We start from the raw sequence: 13870 nt of genomic DNA on the forward strand, positions 1-13870 counted from the left end.
TCTGTCCCTATGCTATATGAATGGATGAAAATCCCTGGAACATTCTAAGGGGTCTATTTACTAAGCCTTGAATGGAGATAAAATAGACCTATATAAAGTATCAGCCAACCAGCTCCTAACTGTCAATTTTCAAACACAGCCTGTGACATGGCGGTTAGGAGCTGATTGGCTGGTACTTTATCGCCGTCCACTTTACCTCCATCCGAGGCTTAGCAATTAGGGCCCTGTGTCAGTTGCACATTAGGAACGAGTTACAGGATTGGTTAGAAACTCCCTCCCTTTCGTATGTTGTCTGTGTTTCGCTGAAGTGGCTCATCTCCATTGGAGGCTCAGCAGTGATCATTATATTAAGCTTCCGTTTCATGTCTTGCAGGCACTTTATAAAGGCTCTCTGTACGGCAGTAGAGGAGTAATAGAATACTATAGGATCAATGCTTGCATTCAGTGTGCTCAGTAATAGAGCATACACCCTCCATTCCGGGCTCCTACTCTGTATGAATCCAACGATATGGGATATATTGTACGGTGCAAAACAGAGGGTGAAATTGAAGAGAGTGGCCACTGCTAAACAGTTAGCTCGGTACTTTCTCTTCCCCCTAATATTGGGCATCGACATCAGCAGCCGGACAAAGCTGACGTAGCAAAAGACTGTTATAATGAACGGGATGCAGAACATTACAATGAATCCCTCTAGTCTGAACGGCAATAAAAGCCTCATCTGTTCCTTGGAGAAAGCCTGATAGCACCTGTCCTGGTGACTCACGTTACTTACATTACTGGGCAATAACGTAATGATAAAGATGGTGACGCTGCCCTGCAGGGCGCTGAACCCCCAAATGAACACAGAGACCCAGATGGCGTAGGCGGTTTTCCTGGTAACTTTGTATTTGATTGGATGAGCAACCCCCAAATAGCGCTCAACGCTGACTGCAGTCAGGAAGAGTGTGCTGATGTATATAGTGCAGAAGTACACGAACACCACAATGGGGCAGAGGAAATGGGGCATGGGCCAGCTCATGTCTGAAGCAGCTTCCACCATTTTGAAAGGTAGGAAGAAGAGGAGGAGCAAGTCGGAAATGGTGAGGTTGAGGAGAAAGATCCCCACAGGAGAAGGCTTCTGGCGGGCCTTGGCCACGAACGTATGAAGTGCCAGCAGGTTGGATGGGACTCCGGTTACAAAAGCCAGGATGTAGACAAATAGAACCAGCGAGGTCTGAGTGATGGAGGCCATATCAGGATGCTCTCTGCCTATGAAGGAGACATTAATAAATGATTGTTGTTATTATTATTATTATTATCATTCTTATCCTTTATTTCTTACACCAACATATTATGGATTGCCTTACAGAGAATATATTATTAATTTACATTTGAAAAACAGCGAGGGACGATAGCAGGACAGTGGGGCACAGACAACACACCACCCAGGTGAATCTCATATGAATACAAGGGAATGTAGTCAGGATCCCAGCGGTGACCATCCCGGCAGTCACAATACCGGCAGCAGAATCCAGACGGGCAAAATACCAACAGATCCCAATGGTGAGTATGAGGGCTAGGCTCTAGCGGAAGGGTTAGGGTTAGGCTGCAGTAGGGGATGGTTATGGTTAGGCACTAGGGGAAGGGTTAGGGGAAGGCTGCACTAGGGGAAGGGATAGGGGAAGGCTGCGGTAGGGGATGGTTAGGGTTGGCTCTAGGGGAAGGGTTAGGGTTAGGCTGCGGTAGGGGATGGTTAGGGTTAGGCACTAGTGGAAGGGTTAGAGGAAGGCTGCGGTAGGGGATGGTTAGGGTTAGGCACTAGTGGAAGGGTTAGAGGAAGGCTGCAGTATGGGATGGTTAGGGTTAGGCACTAGGGGAAGGGTTAGGGGTAGGCTGCGGTAAGAGATGGTTAGGCACTAGGGGAAGGGTTAGGGGTAGGCTGCGGTAGGGGAAGGGTTAGGGTTAGGCACTAGGGGAAGGGTTAGGGGAAGGCTGCGGTAGGAGATTAGGGTTAGGCACTAGGGGAAGGGTTAAGGGTAGGCTGCGGTAGGGGATGGTTATGGTTAGGCTTTAGGGAAAAGGTTATGAGTAGGCTGTGGTAGGGGATGGTTAGGGTTAAGCATTAGGGGAAGGGTTAGGGTTGGCTGCGGTAAGGGTTGGTTAGAGTTAGGCAATAGGGGAGGGGTTTGGGGAAGGCTGTGGTAGGGGATGGTTAGGCACTAGGGGAAGGGTTAGGGGGAGGCTGTGGTAGGGGATGTTAGGGTTAGGCACTAGGGGAAGGGTTAGGGGAAGGCTGTGGTAGGGGATGTTAGGGTTAGGCACTAGGGGAAGGGTTAGGGGTAGGCTGCGGTACGTAGGGGATGGTTAGGATTAGACACTAGGGGAAGGGTTAGGGTTTGGCACTAGGGGAAGGGTTAGGGGTAGGCTGCGGTAGGGGATGTTAGGGTTAGGCACTAGGGGAAGGGTTACGGGAAGGCTGTGGTAGGGGATGTTAGGGTTAGGCACTAGGGAAAGGGTTAGGGGTAGGCTGCGGTACGTAGGGGATGGTTAGGATTAGACATTAGGGGAAAGGTTAGGGTTAGGCACTAGGGGAAGGGTTAGGGGTAGGCTGCGGTAGGGGATGGTTAGGGTTAGGCACTAGGGGAAGGGTTAGGGGTAGGCTGCGGTAGGGGATGGTTAGGGTTAGGCACTAGGGGAAGGGTTAGGGGTAGGCTGCGGTAGGGAATGGTTAGGGTTAGGCTGCTGAAGGGGACAGTTAGGATTAGGCTGTTGGAGGGATGGGTTAGGGTTAGAATACTCACCAAAATTCTGGCCTCTGCCAGGATATCGTAACCCAACCCGAACACAAGAGATCATGCAAAATCGGAACAGATTGTGGTTTGGTCGGAATGGAAACCACAGCCCCATTGCTGCACCTACAAATATAGCACAATTACAGTACTTTATATTAACTTAGCACCCTAGTTAGCACAACAACACTCTGCATACCTCTTATACCTAACTCTATGGGAAGTATGTATTTATTTCTAGATGATCCATGAGCTCCAGTATCACTGTAGCAGAATAAGTAACACGATAAACATCCTGGTGTCCCTGCTTTAGGTAAAGGGTCAATTCTCCATAATCAGCTCCCAGTTATACCCCTTTTACACCGGAGCTAAAACCCGGGTTATTGCAGGGTTAACCCGGGCAGCTCCTTGGTGTAAAAGGGGAGAGGGTTGAATCGCCGGGTCGAACCCAGGTAAATAGCAGGGTATAACATGGGCGTAGCCCGTGAAACCCTGCTGTGAGAACAGCGCACTCCGGGTCACGATGACCTGGATTGCACTGCAAGCTGGCCGATTTTTCCGGCTTCAGTGGCGCTTGGAGATGATGTCATCTCCAAGCGTCCACTTTCTCGCCGGGAAAGCAGGTCTATACAGACCCGACTGCGGTGTGAACGGCGCTGACTCGGGAATATCCTGAGTCGGTGCTGGCTAAATTCTGGGTCTGATCCGGATATGAACTCTGTTCCAACTCCGGGTCAGACCCGGAATTTTGGTGGAAAAAGGGTATTATACACAATAAGGACGGTACTTACCAATAATGAACATTCCCTCTGTAACTCTGTATAGAATGTTTAAGTGCTGAATTATATTATATAAAGATAAGTAGTAATAACAATACAACAAATGTATTCTAACACATTGCGTAATTCCACTACAGATACAGTATATTTATTTACATTGTTCATCAATTTTATGTACAGTAGCAGGGCCATAATTAGGGGTGTGCAACCGGTGACACCGCACATAGCGCAGGGTTCTGTGGGCGGCACTATCACCACCCTATGGCACTTGCTTCTATTTGGCACTGTGCCTGGTATGGCACCCTGTAACCAGTATCACTGCTGCAGCGCCCCTGGATTATCCTTTAGACACTCCAGACAGACACGCTGCGGCCTGTACAGCCGGTCAGAGCACGTACCGGCGCTGTGGGTCAGCACAGGGAGCACTTGAGCCCTATTACAGCACTGTACAGCAGTTTTATAGCGTTATCTAACATTGGCAGATGGTTGGACATCATAGGGTTATCACAGAAATGAAAAATAAGGAAACTACAGATCACTCTTTAGAGTTATTGCCTCTTGAACTATTCACTGAAGGTCAAAGGTCAAAACTTAGCCGACTTCCTGTTTTGTAGATGGAGAGGAAACGTTTGACAGTTTTTTTAGGTTTATATATTTCATTATCTTCTGAGCGGAATGAATATCTCAGAGACTAAGTAAAGGAAAATACCCATGCTGCAGTGAGAGCTAAGGGGGTGATCCAGAGATGTACATTTATCTGAGGACGAACGCACATCTCCGATGTCTTGGGTTTTGCGTCTGCGCAGGACCTGTTCTGCTTTCCGTGAGGGACGAGATTAGGATCTGTGTCAGAAGATGCAGATTCTTGGCCTCTTGCGTGATCAGGCACCGGACAGGCTGTGGGAAGCTTCATCTCCCGCAGACTGACCAAAGGAGCAACCATGGTGACTATCAATCGTGATGGTTGCGAGAGTGATCCCAGTTAGTCCAGGCATCTTGTTGTTCCCCTCCGGTGCATACGGCTTCAGTTATTCTGGATCCAGTGGCAGGGCGGTAATACTGCAGTCAGCGCCCTCCTGGAGAGAGACGGGTATCGGCAGTGGCAGTGGTATTGTATTCTATACCTGCCCGTCAACAAGACGCACATTGGCAGACACAGACCGGCACGCTGCAATCACTGGGCAGAGGAACAGGTACTACTGACATGTAAGGAGGATATTAGAACTGGCCGATGGAGACCCTATGCTGGGAACTTGGGACTCTCGGAGCCTGTGCTCTTGGCAAATTAATGTCCCGTAGACCACCGGAGGTAATTATTGGCTATAATAGCCTTGTTAAAGATTCTCAAAACCTATGCTGTGAAGCCCTGATTCAGAGCTGGACGCTCTGACAGAGCGCTCGCTCTGAATCAGGGCCGGCCTTCTGTTTTTTTAGAACGGCCTCCTGGCCCATCGCATAGCTATGGGTGACCACCCACAGCTATAGCGAGTGGCCAGGAAGATGGTCGCGATGGGCAAGACCATTGCGACCATCGGGCTTGCGACGAGACCCTTGTGGTAGGGTCTCGTGGCCGCAAGCCCCAGACAGATTTCGGCTCTAACACGAGTGATGTCAGTGGGGCCGCCCCCAAATGGAGGCTTTCACATGGGAACGCCTCCGTTTGGGCAGCCACTGCCCCGGCCCGCCCACCAAAGGGGGCGAGCTGTCACTCAACATCGACAGCTCGCCCCCTTTGTAGCGAGACCTGGAGCGACGGAGTGCCCATGGCTATCCGGGTCTCGCACATGCGCACGACGGAGCCGGCTCTGTCGTGCACATGCACACTGGCCCACCATCGACCCGGTTGTGAGTGCACAGCGCTTGCGACCGGGTCTGAATCAGGCCCTGAGTGCAGACTGTATACTTCCTTATAGAATAGGTACAATTGACTCTAATTACAAACACACTTTCCCGTGAGTGAGTAATGAAATAAGGAAAAGTATCTATTGAATTCAAGCTGCTACAATTACAATCAATGCTGCTACTAATTACATTGCACTCAAATTGCAATTTCATATTTTGTTTTAAATGTGTTTGAGTGAGCTCTTACAGGTTGGCTTTTTAGATTATTATTATTTTATTTTTATTTTTAGGTTTATTTATTGATTAGGCTATTCAGGGGAATAAACTAAATGTGTTGATTGTTTTACACTCCAGTGCAGAATTATGTTTATTAGCGATGGTGATCCCAGCTTGCAACATCGGTCGCAGTGCTAGGATCGCAAATGCAGCAAGGAAATCTGGGACAGGGTAAGCGGTGCTGCTGACTTGCGAATTGGAAGATAAGTGTGTGACGCAGGACATACAGAACATTTTCAAAATCAGGACTATCACATACAACCTAAAATTGGGCCAATTCGAAAATCAGGATGTTCTGCCGGGGGCAATAGTTGTATCATAGTGGGAGAATCTTAACACACAGATGTAGCCGCCATCATTGTTGCCACAATGCACGTGCACAGCATCACGCATTGTGGCATAGCGCAGGTATTCGCATCCATAGACGTTGGCATACTAGTTGCGCCACTCATGCTGCGATGCACTCGCAGAACTAGAGCTAATTGAAAAAAAATACTTTCATTTCTGAATTCAGCAACCCCAAAGTACCCTAAATTCGTTTAAATACCCTTGGCAACTGAACATTTTTTTTATTTTGGGCTGTGTAATCAATGAAGTATATGTGTGAGTTTATACATTTGCAGAGTTATAGTTTTCCCCCATAGTTGTTTATTTTCTATTATGAACTGAATGTTTAGCTACCTTGTTGTATTAGTTCAACATTATTATTATTATTATTATTATTATTATTATTATTATTATTATTATTATTATCAACACTAATTAACAGTGAAACCTATTAAGAGGGTGACAGGTTACAATGTTGTGTAGTTACAGTAATTGCTTATAGTATATACTTGTCCAAGTTGTACCTTAACATAAATATATAATATGTGTAGAATGCTTTGCTTTATTATTGTTTTGGGACCACCTGCTTCTCTATTGTGTGGGAGAAAGGGACAAAGTAACTGCAAAAGCAGCCCAAGTTTTGGAAATATAGAGTTCGTCCACCATGAGTAACCATTGCTGTTGCCCTAGGGCTGTTACAACGTCATGCTTTTTCAAGTAGAAACCCGTGCCGCCCAAACGTGCACCAGCCCCATAAAAGGTGTAAGAGACCCTTAAAAAAATAGGCTTTCCTTCCCCGTACGCACAACTCAGTATAGCACGGAGCTTCTGCTACAGCCCACAATACTCCCATGACAGGGCAGTTGTGTGAGCTCTCATTGTTGCATTTCAATTGCCACACTGAAACGCAAAAATACAAGCCATTTGTTCATGTGCACAGAGATCAATATGACTTAGAATCAGCCAGTGTGTTGGCACTACATCCACTATGTGCAGCATTGAAATACCTCCCAAACCCCTGAAAAATGTGAGGATCATCCCCATTCCTCAAAATCAAGACAGTGGGGAGTTACAAGTATGCTCTCCTGCCAGAATCAGGACAGATGCCAGGGTGCCCTGCTCTCTCCACTGTGCCCTGCCTAGTGTTACAGTGGGTACACACTGCACAGCTATATCTGTAGATGATGGTCATTCATATACATTGAAGGACCATCATCTTCCAGGCAGCCGCGGGTCCCGCTGCCCCTCCCCGCGGCCGTTGCTGCATGTGTCCCCCATACATACTTGCCGATGGACAGACATGCCTGCATATATATTTGTCCATCGGCTGTGCAGCACAGCCGACGCGATATATCTGTGAACGACGTTGTACGCAGACATATTGCTGGTACACACTGGCAGACGGGCACCAGATATATTGGCCGATCAATTGGTCGGCCAATATATCTGTCAGTGTGTACCCAGCTTTAAGTTCAGTTGCTGCTTGGAAGGATCCTGAAATATATATCTGTAGTCTTCACCTCCTAGAAAGTTACCACCCTAGTTCTCACTCCGCTCGTCCAGCCCCAACATAAAATCAATAGCAAACACTTTTAATAAATAGTCCTCCTTCCTGCTTTAAATTATTAGCCCCACATTTAATACAGAGACTCCCCACATTACAACATTAGCCCTTACAATCAGTGCTATCTTTCAGCAGGAACTCAGGCCCTGATTCAGAGCCGGACGCTCTGACAGAGCGCTCGCTCTGAATCACGGCTGTCCTTCTTGTTTTTCAGAGTGGCCTCCTGGCCGCTCGCATAGCTGTGGGTGACCACCCTCAGCTATAGCGAGCGGCCAGGAAGATGGTCGCGATGGTCAAGACCATCACGACCATCGGGCTTGCGACGAGACCCTTGTGGTAGGGTCTCGTTGCCGCAAGCCCCAGAGTGCTTTCGGCTCTAACAGAGCCGAAAGCACTCCCACTGACATCACTTGTGATGTCAGTGGGGCCGGCCCCAGACGGTAGGCGTTCCCATGGGAACGCCTCAGTCTGGGCAGCCACGCCCCCGGCCCGCCCACCAAAGGGGGCGTGCTGTCACTCAACATCGACAGCATGCCCCCTTTGGTATGAGACCCGGAGCGACGGATTGCCCGTCGCTATCCGGGTCTCACGCATGCGCACTGGGCCACCATCGAACCGCTAACGAGCGCACAGCGTTCGTGAGCGGGTCTGAATCAGGCCCTCAGTTCCTGAACCTCTCGTTAACTGTCCTGGACCAAAATGTATATTCCATAAGATAAGTTTTATTTTAAAGGCCCTTTTCAGAGCCTTCTTTTCTAATTATACATATATGTATATAATAATAATAATGATAAAATAAAATATATATATTTGTTTTTCTATAGCTCCACCCCCAGTAGCTCCACCCACAGTTCCTGCACCTATTTTTCCCAAAACATAGCCATGCATACAATATTTTACTTGCATCATTCTAAATGAATAGAGACTCTATAATTAAAAAAAACCACAGCTTTACCCGGTGATACAGTGCATTAATAGTGCTACCAGTAGCCTAATTATAATTATACCTTCCAAATTATATTGACAGCAACCCCCACGTTACATTAATAGCCCACCACATTAATAGCTTCCTCCTCACACATTGGGAGATGGAGCAGTTAAAGATGCACTAATTATTCTAAACATTAGGAAAACAAATACTGCCGGTTCAAGATTGTTTGCACCAAAATCTGAAAAGGTCCTGAAAATTCAGAAACCATTGAAGTCCTCGGGTTATTTAAGAAGTAGCTGGTAAAGTGCAAATGGCCGTAAAAGCATAAGAATCATATATTAGCCTTGATGAAAACCAGTGGAAGTAATACATGTAAATATAAATGTCTGCATGCATAGTTGGTAAAGGTTAGGGGAATATTTGAATGCTTTAGAAATATCAATTAATTAGACAGTATGGGGTAAATTTACTAAGATGGGAGTGATGTTGCCCATAGCAACCAATCAGATTCTACTTCTCATTTATCCAGCAAATTCTAGAAGATAATACCTGGAATCTGATTGGTTGCTATGGGCAACATCATTTCTTAATAGAACTCCCATCTTAGTATAAGTACCATACAACACATTGAGAATTCATATACTGTAAATAACGAAAATGGCCATACTGTACCTGATAGGTAATGAGACTGCCCGCCACTTGGAAATCCTCAGAATACTATATCACCCAGTATAACATCACCACCAGTCTCCTGAAGTTTGTGTTGTTACCTCCCCGCACACTGACACCGAACAACCTATAATATACCAGTACTTTATATTTGCTGACATCGGAGAAAGTTATTATTAAAATAGACAAAAAAGATAAAATGTTTTTAAATTCTCGTAATGGAAACAATTTTTTTTCCATGAGAGAAATTTGTCTAGAAAATAATTCTACATTTTATGACTTTGTAATGATTATTTTGGTGTGTGTGTGTTTGTGTATGAACCTTCTAATTTATCAGCTGCCAGACGCCAATAAAATGTACGAGAACTTTGGGGAATTAATCTGTCACCAATGGAAGAATTAAAAAAGGTTTTGAACTTGTCTGTCTCCTGTTCTGCTTTATTGCTCATTGGCTCCTGCCTTCTGCGAGAAAAGTTTTATATTTGTCTAGTGTCTTCTAAAGCACAAACTATATGACCGGAATATCAACCATCTTTATTTAAATATGTATGGCTTAGGTTTGTGTTTCTGGCTTAAAAGCACATTACAGTACTTATGCCTATCTGTAATATTAAATACAGCATTCATTAAATCAGCTAAACATATAAAGTGTACAGTATTTCATGTCTATTACAGCACATTTCTTGTAACTACAGAAGATGTTGTATAATAACTGGAAACATATATTTTTAAGTAAAGTGGCTAGAGGGTCTATTTACTAAGCCATGGAGAGAGATAAAGTGCCAGCCACGGAGATAAGCTCCTAACTGTCATTTTTCAAACACAGCCTGTAAAGTGATAGTTAGGAGCTGATTGGTTGGTAGTTTATCTCCGTCCACTTTCTCTCTCTCCCCAAGGCTTAGTGCATAGCTCCCCCAAGTGCCTGAGCCAGTGTATTATGCAGGGTGAAGTGAACAAATGCGCTGACACAAAAAAATAGAATCCACTATTATACTGGACATTGGGGCTATTATGCTGGATATTGGGGCTATTATGCTGGATATTGGGGCTATTATGCTGGATATTGGAAATATTATACTGGACACTGGGGCTATTATGCTGGATATTCGGGCTATTATGCTGGATATTGGAAATATTATACTGGACATTGGGGCTATTATACTGGACTTTGGGGCTATTATGCTGGATACTGGAAATATTATACTGGACATTGGGGCTATTATGCTGGATAATGGGGCTATTATGCTGGATATTGGAAATATTATACTGGACATTGGGGCTATTATACTGGACCTTGGGGCTATTATGCTGGATACTGGAAATATTATACTGGACATTGGGGCTATTATGCTGAATATTGGAAATATTATACTGGACATTGAGGCACTTTAGACAATGGGGCTATTGAGCTCCAAGGGTATGTTGCACAGCTTAAGAAAGAACTTGAGTGTCCGAAACTTTGCTGACAATCGCTAAATAAACCAAAAAGTTTATGCAAAATATCCTTGGAGTGCCGTTTTATATTTTATTGCATTTAATATAATATTAATGTTTAGTACCAGACCTGACATTGAGAGTGATGTATCAAAGTAACAATATAAAGTCATTAAGTTACAATGTAACCTAATTGTAGCAGCAATTCAAACACAGTTCATGACATGGCAGTTAGGGGCTGATTGGCTGGTACCTTTATCTCCATTAATTTCCTTAGTTTTGGTAAAACCACCCTCAAGTGTTTTGCTTTGGATATGATTTTGGATTTATTTAAAATAGATAAAACAGCTAAAATCATGTCATGTGGACCTGTGTACATGCAATCCAAATCCCCACTGTCACAGCTGGTCAGTGGCAGGGAGTCACCAACTCCCGGTGCTGTGTAATTCTCCTCCCAGAGGCATGGTGCGGGCGGTCGTAGCTCCCCTGTAGTGGGTGCACGCGTGGACCAGAAATATATTTAAAGGGCCAGACCACCTTCCATCGTGACATCACAGGAGGCGCCTAAATCAAGCCCTAAAGTACCTACATATAGAAAGTCCCTGGGAGCCTGAGTATAGACTTCCAAACCTTACTTTAGTGCGCTTCCTGTAATATTATTGCTCATTCCTGTCCTTGGCTAGATCGTGCCCTGACTGTATCTCCTCCCTGGTACTGCGCTTGATATTCCAGTTTGACTCTTGGATACTTTCTATGACTTGCATACATCTGCTCCCTGGTGGCGTCTTATCCGTTTGGTTCTGACCCGGCTTGTCGACTATGTTATATGCCTTCATTATTCACAGCTCCCATTCCAGAGTATACCAGCACCTGAACTAGGGAACCCTGGCTGAGGGCCACAACCTGCGTGCCGGACGTAGCTAAGTCCATACTTCCTAGCAGCGGTCCCTGGTGAACACTGCTGGCATGATAGACTCCGCGCCTCAGTACTAAGCCTCGCCAATACCAAAGTACGGGCTAGCATCCACTATCCACCCCAGACTTACGACACCCAGATTTGCTCTTTAAATCTGAGTTCTGAATTTACAGCAGAACTGAGCTGGGACTTGGTTCTACTCGGAACCCCAAAGTTTAAGTCTGTTCTATTTTTAGGTAAACCGAATCACACATCTCCAGGGGTGGTACCAGGGGAGTTGGAGTGCTAACAAAATTATTTAACAAACAATATGTAAATGCTTTAATGCAGTATGAAAGTTTAGCAGAAGGATAAAACAGAATACTCATACATTTTTTTTTTGTTGCATCCACCAGCTGTCTTGCTAAATTCTCAACCAGTGATACATGACAATTCATCAATATGGCTGTGGGCTTCCAAAGGAATCAAATTACCAGTTTGTAAATGTCACATTCGATCCCTATACGCAAGTATTCCCCACTCAGTGGGGACTGAAGCAGTGGAGTATGTTTTAAAACGTGATAGTGACACCTCAAAGAAACACTGGGCCTGATTCAGACCCGCTCGCGAGCGCTCGCAAGCGGGTCGATGTTGGCCCAGTGCGCATGCGCACTGAACCTGACTCGAACATGCAATGGGGAAACTCTCACTTGCCCAGCATAGACAGCCCAGCTGACTGAGTGACAGGAGAGGCCGTTTGTGGGTGGTAACAGAGGCAGGCCACTGGAAATGGGGGAGTTGAGGTGTGAACGCAGGCGTGCCTGAGAATACGAACGCCGTTTCAGAGGCATGCATAATTAACAGCCAGCGTCATAGGACACGTCACTTGCTAGAAATATACACTTGCGGCAGGGTATAGTCAAGCTCAAGCGCTGCAATCGCATCCGATGGTGCTCGATGTACCAATCGTTTCATGCACTTCCTGGAGATGACGTACGCAAGTGGGCGTCTTTAGAAGGCTGGTGGGCATCTACAAACAAAAAGTGATCGCTCGCCAAGACATAGTGGTTGTGCTTATGACTTGCCCTGCGAGTGGCTGCCTTGACGTCACTTAGCCGAATTTCCATACGCTGGGAGAGAGCTATCGCATCTAGTGAACGGGTCTGAATGAGCTCCTATGTACAGGTCCTCTGTCATCTTTATTTGCATCGTTCTATGCTTTTCAATATCTGTTTATCTCTCGCTCTATCTATCTATCTATCTATTTATCTATCTATCTATCTATCTATCTATCTATCTATCTATCTATCTATCTATCTATCTATCTATCCAGGGCCGGATTAAGGGGGGGGGGGGGTGGGGCCACAGGGGCAGTCGTCCATGGGCCCCCACACACAGAGGGCCTCCACACAGGGTCGATGTGACCCTGCCGAGAACAGGTCCCGGTTCCCGGGAGGAGGGCGCTCTGCAGCTGCATGCAGCAGCACAGTCAGTGCTGCTGCATCAGCTTGGGGCAGGGCGGTAGTGCGGATGGCACATAAGTGCCGTCCGCACTACACAGCACAAACACACAGCCGCCGGCACCGGCAGCTGTATGTTTGTTTTAGCAGCCGATGAGAGTCAGTCTTCCTGCTCCTGCAGTGGCTGATGGGAGATCTCCCATCATGCACAGCGGGCTGGCTCGGGAGGACGCCGGACGGAGGAGCAGACGACAGAGCGGGGATTAAGGTAAGTGGAAGTTGTTGTTTTTTTGTGTGTGTCTGGGGGGAGGTACTACTACTACTAGGGGCATTGCAGGGGGTACTATAAGGGGCACTGCTGTGGGGTACTACTACTAGGGGCACTGCAGGGGGTACTACTACTCGGGGCACTGCAGGGGGTACTACAAGGGGCACTGCTGGGGGGGACTACTAGGGGTACTGCTGGGGGGACTACTAGGGGCACTGCTGGCGGTACTACTAGGGGCACTGCTGGCGGTACTACTGGGGAGACAGCACACTGGTGGGACCACTACTGGGGGACACAGCATAGAGGGGGATTAGTACTAGGGGTACTCCTGGGGGATTACTGTTGAGGTAGGACTGCTACTGGGGGCATTGCTGGGGCAGACTGCTACTGGGGGCACGGCTGGGCTCAACTCTGTGTGGCTTGAAGGGGCCCCCCGCAACTTAGTTGCCCTGGGGCCCCCACAAGCCTTAATCCGGCCCTGTATCTATCTCATATCTATCTATCTATCTATCTATCTATCTATCGCATATCTATCTATCTGTCTATCCATCTATCTATCTCATATCTATCTATCTATCTATCTATCTATCTATCTCATATCTATCTATCTATTTATCTATCTATCTATCTATCTATCTATCTATCTATCTATCTCAT

At 46.4% G+C, this 13870-nt stretch overlaps 1 protein-coding gene across 1 annotated transcript; it reads right to left on the reverse strand.

Moving 5' to 3' along the window:
- Nucleotides 1-229: 229 nt before the first annotated feature.
- On the reverse strand, nt 230-1231 carry LOC148509073 (free fatty acid receptor 2-like). Its single transcript, XM_088443642.1, has one exon. The coding sequence runs from the start codon at nt 1229-1231 to the stop codon at nt 230-232; it is 1002 nt and encodes a 333-aa protein (XP_088299768.1).
- Nucleotides 1232-13870: the final 12639 nt, after the last annotated feature.

This window comes from Taudactylus pleione, unplaced genomic scaffold, assembly GCF_031769625.1.
Source record: "Taudactylus pleione unplaced genomic scaffold, aTauple2 ptg000332l, whole genome shotgun sequence".
Taxonomy (NCBI): domain Eukaryota; kingdom Metazoa; phylum Chordata; class Amphibia; order Anura; family Myobatrachidae; genus Taudactylus; species Taudactylus pleione.